Source organism: Pistacia vera, unplaced genomic scaffold (genome assembly GCF_008641045.1).
Source record: "Pistacia vera cultivar Batoury unplaced genomic scaffold, PisVer_v2 Contig397, whole genome shotgun sequence".
In the NCBI taxonomy this organism is placed as follows: Eukaryota; Viridiplantae; Streptophyta; class Magnoliopsida; order Sapindales; family Anacardiaceae; genus Pistacia; species Pistacia vera.
This window is the reverse complement of record NW_022196220.1, coordinates 588,033-602,208: the sequence shown is the minus strand read 5'-3', so window position 1 is coordinate 602,208 and position 14,176 is coordinate 588,033. Positions and strand designations below refer to the sequence as shown.

Here is a 14,176-nt window from a genome sequence, read left to right as displayed (position 1 = left end):
TATGAATTTTTTTTTTTTTTTTTTTTTAACGATAATCAATAAATTTATCCAGTTTTTTATTTATAAACTTTACTTGACTCAAAATTCTATTCAACCTTATCTTGCAAACCAAATTATAAGATTTATTGATTTAAGGCTTTTTGCACCAATTAAATACTTGTTCTTTTGAAATTTATTCATAAAAAACTATTTAAAATAAAACAAGAATTTGATTCAATTAAAGACATTCGAGTGTTCGAATCCATCATTTCTAAAGTGTTGTATACAAGACATTCCTATATATGTTCACGTTTTAATTTAAAATTTTGAGTTTGCCACTGTAGTAACTAAAGCTTTCGCTTTAATTAATCTTAAGAAGATTCTTAGAATAATTTTGACCTAAACGGCTTTTGCTAAATTTTTCGAAAACCGTGAATGCTGTGTTTATCATCGAGCTCTTCCCAAGATTTTACAGAATGGATAGAGTTGATTTTTTGTTAAATAAGATTTTCCTGAGGGCTATGACGCGGGATTTACTTTTACTTGAAAATCAACTACCATCTTTTGTCCTGTAAGGATTGTTTAATTTAGCGTTTTCTTCCTCAACCACCCCAGATGGAGCCACCAATAAGGCAGTTGAGGCTGCAGTGAGTGACACAGATGAAGCCACCGTTGCTAATGTCCAAGATGCTGGGATCATTATTCCTATCTTCCACAAACTTTCTTGTTAGTTTTTTGTCCTCCCTTTCTCGCGCAACGTAAGAGCGGTGAAGGTTAAACATTTCACCGATTTGTATCGACATGCTTTGGCGGGAAAGCCCAAAAAAACAAATCAGAAGCTGTCACTTCGAAGAACTCTCACGCCATAGAGTCAAAAAGACGCATAGATTTGCCTAATGCAGTCAAGTTGGACGAGTTAGGGATAAAGTTTAGGCGTCTCCAAAGTCCAAACTAAACGTGCAGTTGAAATTATCTTCGATGGAGCTGAACTGCGAATCCCATGTATCTAAATAACTGAAGAAACGGAATGTTTGAATCGAAATGTTATGGCATTAGAACAGTGTCATTATCCATCGGAAATTTCTGCAAAGTGACCACTGTTACGCCGGCGTTTTAATGCCTCTAAGAGCTCGTTGCAATAGCATTTTGAACCGTATCAGAGCACAGCTGTATCAGAAACTTTCTGCAACTAATTTTAGCTGGGAGCTCTTATTGTATATACGTTTACAAAGCTTCCTCACTCTTTAACTTTCTTTATTCTTATTGGTATACAATATTTGTAAGAACAACTTTTAATTTCTTAAAAATATTTAACTGTATAACAAGGCGAAGCATCATCTGATTTTTACACATAATGCATCATTCACCTAGCCTTCTTATTTGTGTTGATTATCGTATTCTGTGAACCTACATTTACAGCTCAACCTTTGTATCTACAAAGTGGAAAAAGAAAATCGGTCCTGTAAATAATACATAGAACTCACAAGGTCACCCATAAGAGGTGTGATAGAGGATGAAGAAAATCTGTGTGGTTCGTTTTTTTTTTTTTTTTTTTTTTAAAGGCTTCACTGTATGTCGCATAAATTGCTTTAGAATTTGCTTCTGCAGATGGCAAGATGAGACATTTAGTCACTTGCAACAACCGTTTAGCATAAAAATGGGTTAGAGTATTGATCTTAGAGGCTTGAATTGGTTACCTTACACTGATGTTTGTCGCAAAGGTTGTGCTTCGCTTGATGCTTCATTATTGTGTTGGCTGTCAAGTGGCATATACTGTGACATTATAGCCATGATCTCTGAGTCCATGTAAGACTGCAAGTGGAAAAAGAAGCATGTAGTAAGTCTTTAGGAAGCAGAGAAACAATCAAAGATTGATGGACAAAATAAGAGAAAACATGTTTAACCATACCCGGAGTCTGTATTTGTAGAATATATAACCAGCTAAACCAGCGCCGACCACAACTGCTAGGACCACGAAAGTGAGGAACCATCCAAATTTCGATCCACTTCTTTCTGTACATTGGACGGACAAAGATTAGACTATGAATTAAATAATTTAGGATCAATGAAAAAGGATCATAGCCAATACATCAAGGAAGAAGTTTTAAATTTCTTTGCCTTACCAATACAAGTATCTTGTTCCTTTATGTAAAGAAGGTCCCCTTTACACTTGCACTCATATCCTCCCCAGGTATTCTTACAGGAGCAGCCATCACACTGACAGGCGGAACGCTCCTTGCATTCATTGATGTCTGGTGCAAAACAGGAAGGACACAACAGAACAATATCAGATATAGATTTCGAAAGATGAAAAAGTTATACTACTGGGAGAAGTAATACACCTTCACATGTAAGACCATTGCCACGGAAGCCTTTTGGACACAGACATCCCATTAACTGAGACTCCTGCTCAGTATAAAATGAATTTCAGTATGCTACTAAAGAAGAATAACATAGCATAAGAGAAAGATTAAAATCATATGAGGAAGGAAAACATCACTGAACTGAGCAGGCTGAGAAGGTTAATCCATTTTTGGAATCCGACCAGCAACCTCCATTGTTTAATTCACACCTTCCAGGTCCATAGGCTGTAAATTAAGGAGTAAAAGTAAATAGCTGACACAGCAACAGGAAAACAGAATTGTCATCTTATTAGAACAATTGTACCTAAACAGGATAAATATCCATCTCCTCTGTACTGGACACCCTTCACAGTAGGGCACTCGCACACTCTTCCCCTAAATGTGTCCTGAACAAGTTCCAGATTCCCCTTGAAGTTCCACATTTACAGGAATCATTACTGACAAACAGAATTTTGTAAAATTTATATGGTGTACCTTGCAAGCAGTGATGTTAGCTTTGCTGTCCTGCCAACAGCCGCCATTCCTTTCAAGGCACTCATTAGTCTCAAGATCTGCCAAAACAAAATGAAGCAAATTCAAAAAGGGGAAAGAAAAGCAACTAATACATTTCTGAAACGTCAAGTAATCCCAGTCAATACAGAATAAGAAGTCTAAAATAGGTATAACAACCTGAACTTAGACAAATTGCAGGATCAGTTGTCTCCTTGAATCCAGCACATATGGCCTTGAGCACGGCAGTTCTCTCCAATTTTCCTGCAGAAAATGAAAATTAAGGGCTTCAGCATCCAGATATAGTCTATTGTTTAAATTACAGTAAAAGGATAGCAAGGATTACATATAATGATGATTGATAAATTACAAACCTCGATATTGAACATTATTGATGACTAGTGTTGGCAAGATGGTAACATCGCCACGAGATCCTCGACCAATCTAAATTTTGAAAATGAAACAGAAAAAACAATAAGTTAATTTGATGCTGCCAGGAGTTCTATAAATTGAGCCACATATAACATTTTTGTTTTTCTGAGAAGTTGAATTACCTGGCGTTGTTGCTCAGTTTTCAACACTTCATTTTCCACATCAGCTTCAGGATCCCCCATACATTTCTTGATCTTCTCAATGGGCAGACCTGAGTTAATAAGATTAAAATCATTATTAACAACACAATAAGATTCCAATTTAGCACTACTAATCAAGCATCGGTGTCCTACCAAGTGATTTCATGACATCCTCAGCGCATTCTTTGCTGTACTTTTTCTCCTTCATGGAGCATCTGATATGAAAATCAGTCACATAATCCCACCAAACCCAGGACCGGTTGCTTTCATTGGCCACTCTGTGCACGCAAAGCTGCCTCAAGTTCTCGAAAACCACATCCTTCCCTTGATACCCTTCTCCAAAATCCTGTTCCGGATCAGGAGCGCAATATCTTCCGCGGTTTATGCACTGAGACTTGCATTGACTGCTGAGAATAAAAGCCTGAGGGCAATACCATGTTATGTAGTGTGGTGTAAACAAAGTGTAGCCTCCCTTCTCCAGGATTTGAGCATGGCCCTTGAAACTTTTCACAAAGTTCATCTGCTCATCGCAGCGAGTTCCACACTCGTCATTGCTGTTTGTCCATAATTCATACTCAACTCTCTGGTCAGGATGGGGCACTGACTCTCTCCAGTCCAATTTTATCACAACATCTTCTTCTCCTTTTTTCAAGGCCTGCTTCAAGCTCTCGCCAAAGGAGCGCTCTATCAGCGCCGAGGGGATTCCAATTTTCTCTACATACCCATCTGCATCAGTGCTCTCCTCAGGAGAATCCATGGTGATCAGAGGTTCATCTATGTTATCTGCAACTAAAACCGCCGCTGCTCCAGCCTGTTGACCATTCCATACCTTCAAGGCAAAGTAGCACTCTAAGAGTGCAAGAAAGGGGAAAAAGAAAACCAATCAACATAAGATTAAACAACTAAAACTTTCATGCCTCATTTGCTCTAGCTCAAATCACTCAAGACACTTGAAATTGAAACATCGTTAATCTCTCATTAGCTAATTTGTTTTTTCTCTCATTAAATAATTTGATTTTAGTTCTTCTCAATTGAAGACTAAAAGGGTTTCTACAATGAGAAAAAGTGACAATTATGTGGCCTACAAAATGCTATAAAGCAATTGCAAAAGTAGAAACAGGGCAAAACAGAGCACCTATTTCAAAACAAGACTTAAAAAAGAGAAGTCTTACTAAATTCATATAAAATCCAACCTAAAAAGCAAATAAAACGTAAAGATAAACATAACCACAAAATGGAAATCTGAATTCAAAAACTAATCAATCAAATCCCCAACAATCAATCAAGCCAAGTCAACAAACTTTAAACTTTAAAGTCAACCCACGAAAACTTTCCCAGACAAACTCACCTCCTCTATCAAGAAGCAGAATAGTCGGTCTGGGAAACTTAGATTTGAAAGGCTTATCACCCTCAAAAGCTGCACAACCAAAAGTTCCTTTATCAGGATACACAACAGAACCCACCAGAAAACCTCCATAGTCAGGAATCCCAAAGTTCCCAATTGAACCGTCGCGCTTTCCACGCAGGCTCAAAGGCGACAACACACTCAAACTGCTCTTCTCAACCACAAACCTTGCACCTACAGAGCTCAAACCAACAGTCAAAATCAAAACCAACACTTTGAGCTTCTTCAACAACATGGCTGAAAAAAGAAAAAGAAGAACTGGGTTTGTTTTTGTTTCTGTTTTTGTTTCTGTTTCTGTTTCTGTTTTCGTTTTTGTTTCGGGTTTCTGTCAGTTTAGTCGAGGCCTTGAGGGGAAGACTTAGAAAGGACGTTAAAGAGGGAGAGTTGTGGAAGGTTTAAGCTAAAGGAAGTTTAAGTTAGAATAGAAAAGTGAAGAGTCAAAATCAAAAAGTGTGACGTGAAGAAGACGAGAGGAAAAGTAAGGTGGCTGACAAAGTCAGCAGAGCTAACGTTTCACTTGGTACATGGCAACAACTAGCTAAAACTCCTCAACTACTACTTACTGCAGGAAAACTTGGAACCAAAGAGAGATTATGACACTTGTGCCTTGGAAATTTTTGGCATATGTGAATTCTCTTTAAGAAGAGAAAATGAAGAAATTTTTTAGCAATGAAGAAATTTAAACTAATGGTTTAGAATTTATCAAAGATTGTCGACGTTATAATAGATAAAAGAAAAATTCTTTGTAAATGTAATATTGTTCTTGAACTATTAAAGGTTTTGTTTAAATTTATATTTTCGAGTTTTATATATTTTTGTCTTGAAAAATATGGAATATGTGTTTGACATGCGTAAAATTTTTTTTTTTTTTTTTTTTTTTCATACAGATGATGGAAGTTTTGAATAATGTTATACGTATAATTATGTATTCGAATTTATGTATATAAATCAGTGGCTCAAATTGAATGAAAGAGTGTCAATATAATAAATGAGAGTGATGGATATGAAAAAATATGTGAATGTAGTATTATTCATTACTATTAGTTAATAATTTTCATTTTATCTCTTCATTTATAAATTTTTTTTTTCATGTTTTTATTACGTTGAACGTGTAATATTTTTTAAGCGTTATTAATATTTTTAAATGGTTTTTGATAGTATATTTTTCAATAATAATAAGTGTGCCCATATTGAACACTCTCATAGTGGATAAATAAAATAAACCCTTCTAAAATTACACAATCATTTTATTTGTAAAGTATTTATAGTTTTCATTTTTTAAATCTTATTTTCATAAAATAAAATCAAATATTTTCACAAATATAAAAAGGACAATATTCTAGTGGGGACATTGGGATTAGTATTTGATGAAAACATTGGATGAAGTCCTTAAAGTATATAGTTTCATTACTATCAAATATCATTATCTAATTCAATTTGAAAATTATAGATAGAAAATTTAAAATTCCAAACAAGTTTAATTTTATAAGTCTTCCACTAAATGCCACGAGTTCATTGTCTAATATTACAAGTCTACATATCGTTCTCACCTCATTATATCAAGAAATTGTTATCGTTATTATTAGTATGACTCAGTCTATTTTATTTTCTTTGATATATTATTAATCGTATATATAATTTATTAAGTATCGTAATTTATAATTTATTTAAACTTTATCTTTAAAACAATAACACTTCCTTGTCACATGGTTTAATATATTATATGAATAATTGGAGATCTTTGTAATTTGATTTCCATAATTTATAATATCCTTATCACATGATTGGTTATTTTTTTCATAAATTATTTTAATTATAGATTAATGATGGATTAGAAATTCAATAAAGGAATCACAATAAATGGCTTGTACTAAAAAATTGCATAAAATCTTTCTTGGGGATAAATAATTTAAAAAATCAGATTGGGATTAAAATCATTAAATTAAGGATTAATTTACTTCCCCCGTAACTCAAGAAGTTCACTTGGGCCCCTCAATTATCAGAAACTGTTGAAGACCCCCTGCCGTCTATTTTGGCTGTTAAATTAGATCTTGACTGTGTTTGACCTGTTAAATATCTGAATTGCCCTTAATCAATCACTTTTGAATTTGTAAATATTAAAAACTTGATAAAAACGTTAAAATATTAAATCTATTAAAAACATTTAATATCAATAAAAAACAAACGTATAGAAAATTATTAAAATATTAACTAAACCAGAAAATAATTAAAAAAGCTAATATATTAATTATAAAAATTTAAAAAAAATCTTTTAATTATAAAAATTTAAAAAAAATCTTAAATTCAAGAACAAATCTACNATGTTTCATTAAAATTCAATAATTCATATATATTAATTACGGCTAGTGGGTAATTTACATAACATATAATATTATCATGAGTTTGTTCTATGTACATAGCACGGGGGTATTCTAGATTTCCTCTTTAAAAAAAAAAAAAAAAAATAAAAAAAATTCAATTATTTATGCAAGTATTTTTGTCAACTTATGAAGTTTGTGTGCGTACATTCATTTCTGATGTTTGCACATCCTTTTATTTTAAGCACAATTGTTTCTTCAGTTTACACATGTCATGACATTTCTTTTTAATGTGTGCACATCCCATTAGTCTAAGCTAATTGCATTTTATGTGGGCATATTAAAGTCAGATGTGGGAACAGTCGTCCAATCAGACCTTTAGCATAGATGTCAAGTTTTCATTAGCTATTAAGATTTTTTTTTTCAACAGTGCTAGTCTTACAAAGAAACCTACAAATGAGACATACAAAGACAACCTCCACCCTTCATCTTCACCATTTCTCTCTCTCTCTTTCTCTTTTTCCGTTTTTTCTTTGTTTTTTTTTTTTTACTTTGTAAGCTTCTTTGTAGACTTCTTTGTAAGGATAGACTTATTTTTTTTTTTTAGGCTTGAGATATCTCTGTGTGGTCCTTACACAAGTGTCAAATATCTCAGATGTGGTCCTGAAAATTTGTTTTGTTTTTTAGAAGTGGTCCAAATAAGTTGGTGAAAACTTTCCTAAAATAACTAAACATGTGTAGGGATTTATCGGTTGGTTGTCTAAGGGATTCTTGTGCAAGGGTTCTTTACAATCTCCCTCATCCCTGCATTTAAGTTTGAACCTGAATATTCCTTGTATTGTTCTTTGAAAATTCCAAAAGCTTTTATTCAATTTGAGGTCAGTTCCTTAGTTTTTGTTAACCTCAAAATACTTGTCTAGCTTTGTTTTTTCGAGTGTGTTGGAACATGGGTCCATTGATGAATGCTTGAAGGGTTCTCAAGTTGTGGAGCTGAAAGGTGTCTTCGACATTAAAGCTTGAGCGGAGATCAGCTATCCAATGGGTGTCTTGGATATACGTAAGTTGCGGCAAGATGATGGATCATCCAAAGGGTGAAGTTAGAGTATTGTGAAAAGAGGGAATATTTTGCATTTGTTTACTTAACTTCAACTTTGTAATGAACATTAAATATTTGCTTTAGTTGATTTGCTTTGTCTAGACTTGGTCTCATAAATGTAGGTTGTTGACCGAACCATGTAAATGTGCTTGTGTACTTTACTTTATGTGATGAATATGTTGATCAAATAACCATACCCACAAGCACCTTTGAACACAAACAACACTTATTCCGCATAATTTTAATGAACTTGGTAAGTCATAAACTTTCAGTTTGCAATCAAATTCCATATTTTAAAGTTAGCGTGGTGTGATTTAATTGTTAATAGATCCAGATTTTAAATAGATATCATTTTCATTAAAATTCATATAAGAAAGAACATATACTTTATCAAAACCAAAAAGATGTGGATTTGCTTGCTGAAAAGTTAATTTCAACTTTGGGGCAACAATGCTCTAATAGGACATACTATTTACACATTTTTGCGTACAATTCCAGCGGTTGCTATACTCTAGCAAATTTGTGAGGCATTATAAAGAATTTCCTGTATCGTAATGAAGTTAAAAGGATGAAAATTTGCTTGACAAACTTAGCCAGACAAACGACCAAAAATAACTAGATGTAGTTGACTAAAAAATCACACCCCTTTACATATAGATAATATGCACGAAAAAGTTTGTATTAAAATGCTATGGCCTTAGAGCAATGTTATCATTCATCCCAGATTCACATATCAGTTATATTGAGGTAAATGAGTTTTGCTGAGATCAAAACTAAAAAAGATGTAGATTCGATTGTTGAAGGAAATATTACATATTTTATGGCAACAATACTGTAATTGTGGACATGTTTAACCAACTTTGCCGAAACAGACTGCTTCCTAGTTATTACTTCGGCATTTGTGAGTATCTCAGAAGCGCTACCACAATCGGTGAACATAAAGAGGATATCTTTAAATTTGTGCATATCAAAGTTGGAGCAATAATCTTTCTCTGTACAAAAATGTATAAAGCCATTGACAATGTTGTTTTCTCTCAAGCCATATTTTAAAACTGTCACAGGCTTAATGAAAGCTAAAGAATGGACTGTTACAAAAAAAAATTGAAAACTATTTGTTATAATATATGCTCTATTTCTTAATGAACCCATAATATTAAATTATACACAGTAGCTTCATTAGTCATTACTGATGAAATAAAGAGAATACAGTTCGTATTTTTACAGCTAAGAGGAAAATCCGGAAAAAAAATTGTTTCAGAATATTAGGAGCTAGATTTGGGGCAAATTCCCTTGATTCTTGGATCAAGGAGATTACAAACATCGATTGAGGCATTACATAACAAGAGCTCATTAAAACACTTGTATTGTTATGACAACTAAAAAAACATATGAACGTAATTAATGCCACTACCAAATATGTAAGCATAGTATTATCAAGATACTATATATCTACCTTTCACATGCATTATCATCGATTACTGATATACAAATATAAATAAATGTAAACAGTTATCCGTTTCTGATCCTTCTGGTTCAGGTTCTTGGTTGACTGTTGGAAGAGGACCCAGTTAGCAATTTCTGGTGCTTTGATTTACGCGTTCTTTCAACAATTAAATACTTTTTTATATAGAGAATAAACGTGCTCCTATTGACTAACATTATGTTGCTGTAAACGCGGAGTTGACTTCACTCGGCTTATTTATATTTTGAGAATAAGAAGATTGGATTCATTCTTTATTTCCCAAAAATCATTTCCTTTTTTTTTTTTTTTTATTTGAAAGGGATCTGAAATTGATCCAAAATGTGACTTAACATTATGTTGCTGTAACGTGGAGTTGACTTCACTCGGCTTTTATTTATTTTGAGAAATAAGAAGATGGAGTCATTCTTTATTTCCAAAAATCATTTCCTTTTTTTTTTTTTTTTTTGAAAGGCATCAAATTTATCCAATGTGTGGCCTTCAGCGTGCTATTATCCATCGCAAACTTTCTTATCGAAGATGAAAAAGGTGTGGATATGCTTATTAGAAAAGATTATTTCCAATGTTTATAAACTTTGCGAAGAAATTAATCCACAACTTTTTAATGATCTGAGAACCACTAACACAATCCTTGGAATATACCATTGCCAACTTGAAAACTAAGTATTTCAAAACTCCTTGGAGAGTACTGGAACTGTTGTTGCAACTCTATTCCTGCTGCGGCTTCCTCAAATTTTAATTTCATCCTGGATGTTGTCCAGGTTTATAACCTTGGTAATTTGATATTTGTACTGAGTTATTTACTTTTAGATACTAATGGGTTTTTTAATTTAATTATTTTACTTTGTAATTTAATTGATAATATGTTGTTATATGTATTTCTCATTTCAATTAAAAAGAAAAAGTGATACTAATAATAATGACGTGTCAACTACATTAATTATAAATAAATATCACACAGAAAAAACTATATATATGTAGTGTATGTGTATCAACTTTATATGTATTATTATTGAAAAAATAATATATATTACGGCCTATAAGTTTGGAAAAAGCCACATACAGTACAAACACACCAAATCAAGACGTCAAATTTTTTTAACGTGAATTTAACCTTGAATGGTGAGCTTCTTAAGCCAAAAACAAACCTATTTTCTCGCTTTTCTGGCTTTCTCTCTTCTCTATTCTACCTCTCTTCTTCTTTTACTCACTCCGAAAGGTAATTGGCTGCTTCATTTCAAGAGAGAGCTTTACTTTTTCTTTGTTATAATATTTGGGCTGTTAAAGCCAATTTTCTGTTCAAGCCCACACAGGTGGACAGCCCACAATAAAACTTGTCTTTTCTAGGTTCCCGGCTCTTGCTCTCTACTGCAAAGTCAAACATATATAATTCTAATTGACAGGAGTTATTGCCAAGGACAGAGCTAGAAAATTTATCAACTCTGGCTAATTCTTTTATTAAAATGTAGTAGGTATATAAGTCTTTATTAAGATGAAAAAAATTGGTATCGCAAAAGAATTTTATTAATGATTGTTTAAAGAAGGATATGTATTAAAAAAATAAATTAATAATGAACCATTTGATATATTTGTTTATATAATATAAAACAAATAACAATGTTTATTGTTATTAATCAAATTTATAAGAAGGCAACATTGATAGAAAATTTCTGAAATTGAAATCACACAATCAATCAATTTCAGAATCTCAAAATCAACGCAGGTATAAAATCTGAATTAAGATCAAGAATTACAAACACTGTTTGTCATATTGTTTTTTTTCCTTAAATCTTGATAGAGACAAATCTTCTTTTCTAATAACGGCTTGCATGAGACTTAAATAGTTAATTGTTTATATTAGTTTGAAGTAAACTTAACAATTTTAAAATGTTTATTTTTCTCCATTAAAATCCAATAAACCTTAAACCTGTTACAACCAAGTTCATATTAATCGTTACCCAGATTATATAAGAAGCTATTAACAATTATAAAAATCACATAGACCATCAGGATATCTCATTTGACTACTCATTTTTCGATTTTGTTTAAACAAAATTAATTATGTTATTCCAAAATTTCTAACAAACAAATCCAAAAGTATCTAAATAAGATGAATACATTAATTTTAAGAGAGTAAAATCTAGAGAATTGACAAAGATATGAAGAAGAAAGAGATAAACGACTTATTCAGTACTTATAAATAATTTTTTTTCCCCTACAAAGAAATTACCTTCACAATTTATTTTTTCGTAGATGGCCACCCTGCTGGCTTTTTTTCACTTGATTTGATGAGAGGCAAGGAACACTTTACTTGAAAAAAACATGAAAGTAATTGTTACTTTCAATCTTTATCGAATCCAATTCTTTTTGAAGATTTAACTTCTATCGGCAGAGAAATACAAGTAATGTATATGTTTACCTTTTATATATAAAGTTTGAACATTATCAAAGTTTTCCTTGACAAAAGAAACCTTAACTGGGATTAATTATATTGGAAAAGAATCATCTACTAAAAAATATTATTGCTTTTGAAAGAGAATATATTTAATTAATATTATTGTAAATAGGAGCGGACCCAATTATAAAAGGAAGGGGGCATGTCCCCCCACCCCAACTTTAATTTTTAATTTTATATATTATTATTTTTATTTTACTGGTATTTTATCTTATTTTTAAAATACTCATATTTCTTTACTTATGATTTTTTTTTTTTTTTTTTTTTACGATAATCAATAAATTTATCCATTTTTTTTATTTATAACCTTAATTGACCCAAATTCTATTCAACCTTATCTTGCAAACCAATTAAGATTATAATTTAAGGCTTTTTCACAATTAATATACTTGTTCTTTGAAATTTATTCATAAAAAATATTTAAAAAAATAAACAAGAATTTGATTCAATTAAAGACATTCGAGTGTTCGAATCCATCATTTCTAAAGTGTGTTATACAAGACATTCCTATATATGTCACGTTTTAATTTAAAATTTTGAGTTGCCACTGTAGTAACTAAAGCTTTCGCTTTAATTAATCTTAAGAAGATTCTTGAAAATTTTGACCTAAACGCTTTTGCTAAATTTTCGAAAACCTGAATGCTGTGTTTATCATCGAGCCTTTCCAGATTTTACAGAATGGATGAGAGTTTTTTGTTTAATAGATTTTCCTGAGGGCTATGACGCGGGATTTACTTTTACTTGAAAATCAACTACCATCTTTTGTCCTGTAAGGATTGTTTAATTTAGCGTTTTTCTTCTCACCACCCAAGATGGAGCCACCAATGGCAGTTGAGGCTGCAGTGATGACACAGATGAAGCCACTGTGCATGTCCAAGATTGGATCATTATTCCTATCTTCCCAAACTTTCTTGTTAGTTTTTTGTCCCCCCTTTCTCGCGCAACATAGAGCGGTGAAGGTTAAACATTTCACGGATTGTATCGACATCTTGCGGGAAAGCCAAAAAAACAATCAGAAGCTGTCACTTCGAGAACTCTCACGCCATAGAGTCAAAAAGACGCATAGATTTGCTAATGCAGTCAGTTGGACGAGTAGGATAAAGTTTAGCGTCTCAAGTCCAAACTGACGTGCATTAAATTATCTTCGATGGATCGAACTGCGAATCCCATGTATCAAATAACTGAAGAAACGGAATGTTTGAATCGAAATGTTATGGCATTAGAACAGTGCTTTATCCATCGGAAATTTCCAACAGTGACCACTGTTACGCCGCGTTTTAATGCCTCTAAGAGCTCATTGCAACATTTTAACCGTATCAGGCACAGCTGTATCAGAAACTTTCTGCACTAATTTTAGCTGGAGCTCTATTATATACGTTTACAAAGCTTCCTCACTTTAACTTTCTTTATTCTATTGGTATACAATATTGTAAGAACAACTTTTAATTTCTTAAAATATTTAACTGTATACACGGCAAAGCATCATCTGATTTTTACACTAATGCATCATTCACCTACCTCTTATTTGTGTTGATTATCGTATTCTGTGAACCTACATTTACAGCTCAACCTTGTATCTACAAAGTGGAAAAGAAAATCGGTCCTGTAAATAATACATAGAACTCACAAGGTCACCCATAAGAGGTGTGTAGAGGATGAAGAAAATCTGTGTGGTTCGTTTACATCTATTTCTTATACGAAAGGCTTCACGTATGTCGCATAAATTGCTTTAGAATTTGCCTCTGCAGATGGCAAGATGACATTTAGTCCCTTGCAACAACCGTTTAGCATAAAAATGGTTAGAGTATTGTCTTAGAGGCGAATGTGTTACCTTACACTGATGTTTGTCGCAAAGGTTGTCCTTCGCTTGATGCTTCATTTGTGTTTGGCTGTCAAGTGGCATATACTGACATTATAGCCATGATCTCTGAGTCCAGTAAGACTGCAAGTGGAAAAGGCATGTATGAGTCTTTAGAGCAGAGAAACAATCAAAGATTGATGACAAATAAGAAAACATGT

General features: G+C 32.6%; 1 protein-coding gene across 1 annotated transcript; it reads right to left on the bottom strand.

Moving 5' to 3' along the window:
* Nucleotides 1-1,579: 1,579 nt before the first annotated feature.
* Nucleotides 1,580-5,106, bottom strand: LOC116141287 (vacuolar-sorting receptor 7-like). Its single transcript, XM_031426804.1, has 12 exons — nucleotides 4,752-5,106; nucleotides 3,557-4,252; nucleotides 3,386-3,474; nucleotides 3,206-3,275; nucleotides 3,012-3,095; nucleotides 2,817-2,893; nucleotides 2,647-2,728; nucleotides 2,485-2,567; nucleotides 2,322-2,385; nucleotides 2,103-2,231; nucleotides 1,889-1,992; nucleotides 1,580-1,791 (listed from the first exon to the last, which is right to left on the bottom strand). Exons 1-12 carry the CDS (start codon nucleotides 5,041-5,043, stop codon nucleotides 1,678-1,680), a joined length of 1,884 nt encoding a protein of 627 aa, XP_031282664.1. The 5' UTR covers nucleotides 5,044-5,106; the 3' UTR covers nucleotides 1,580-1,677.
* Between the last annotated feature and the right edge of the window lie 9,070 nt (nucleotides 5,107-14,176).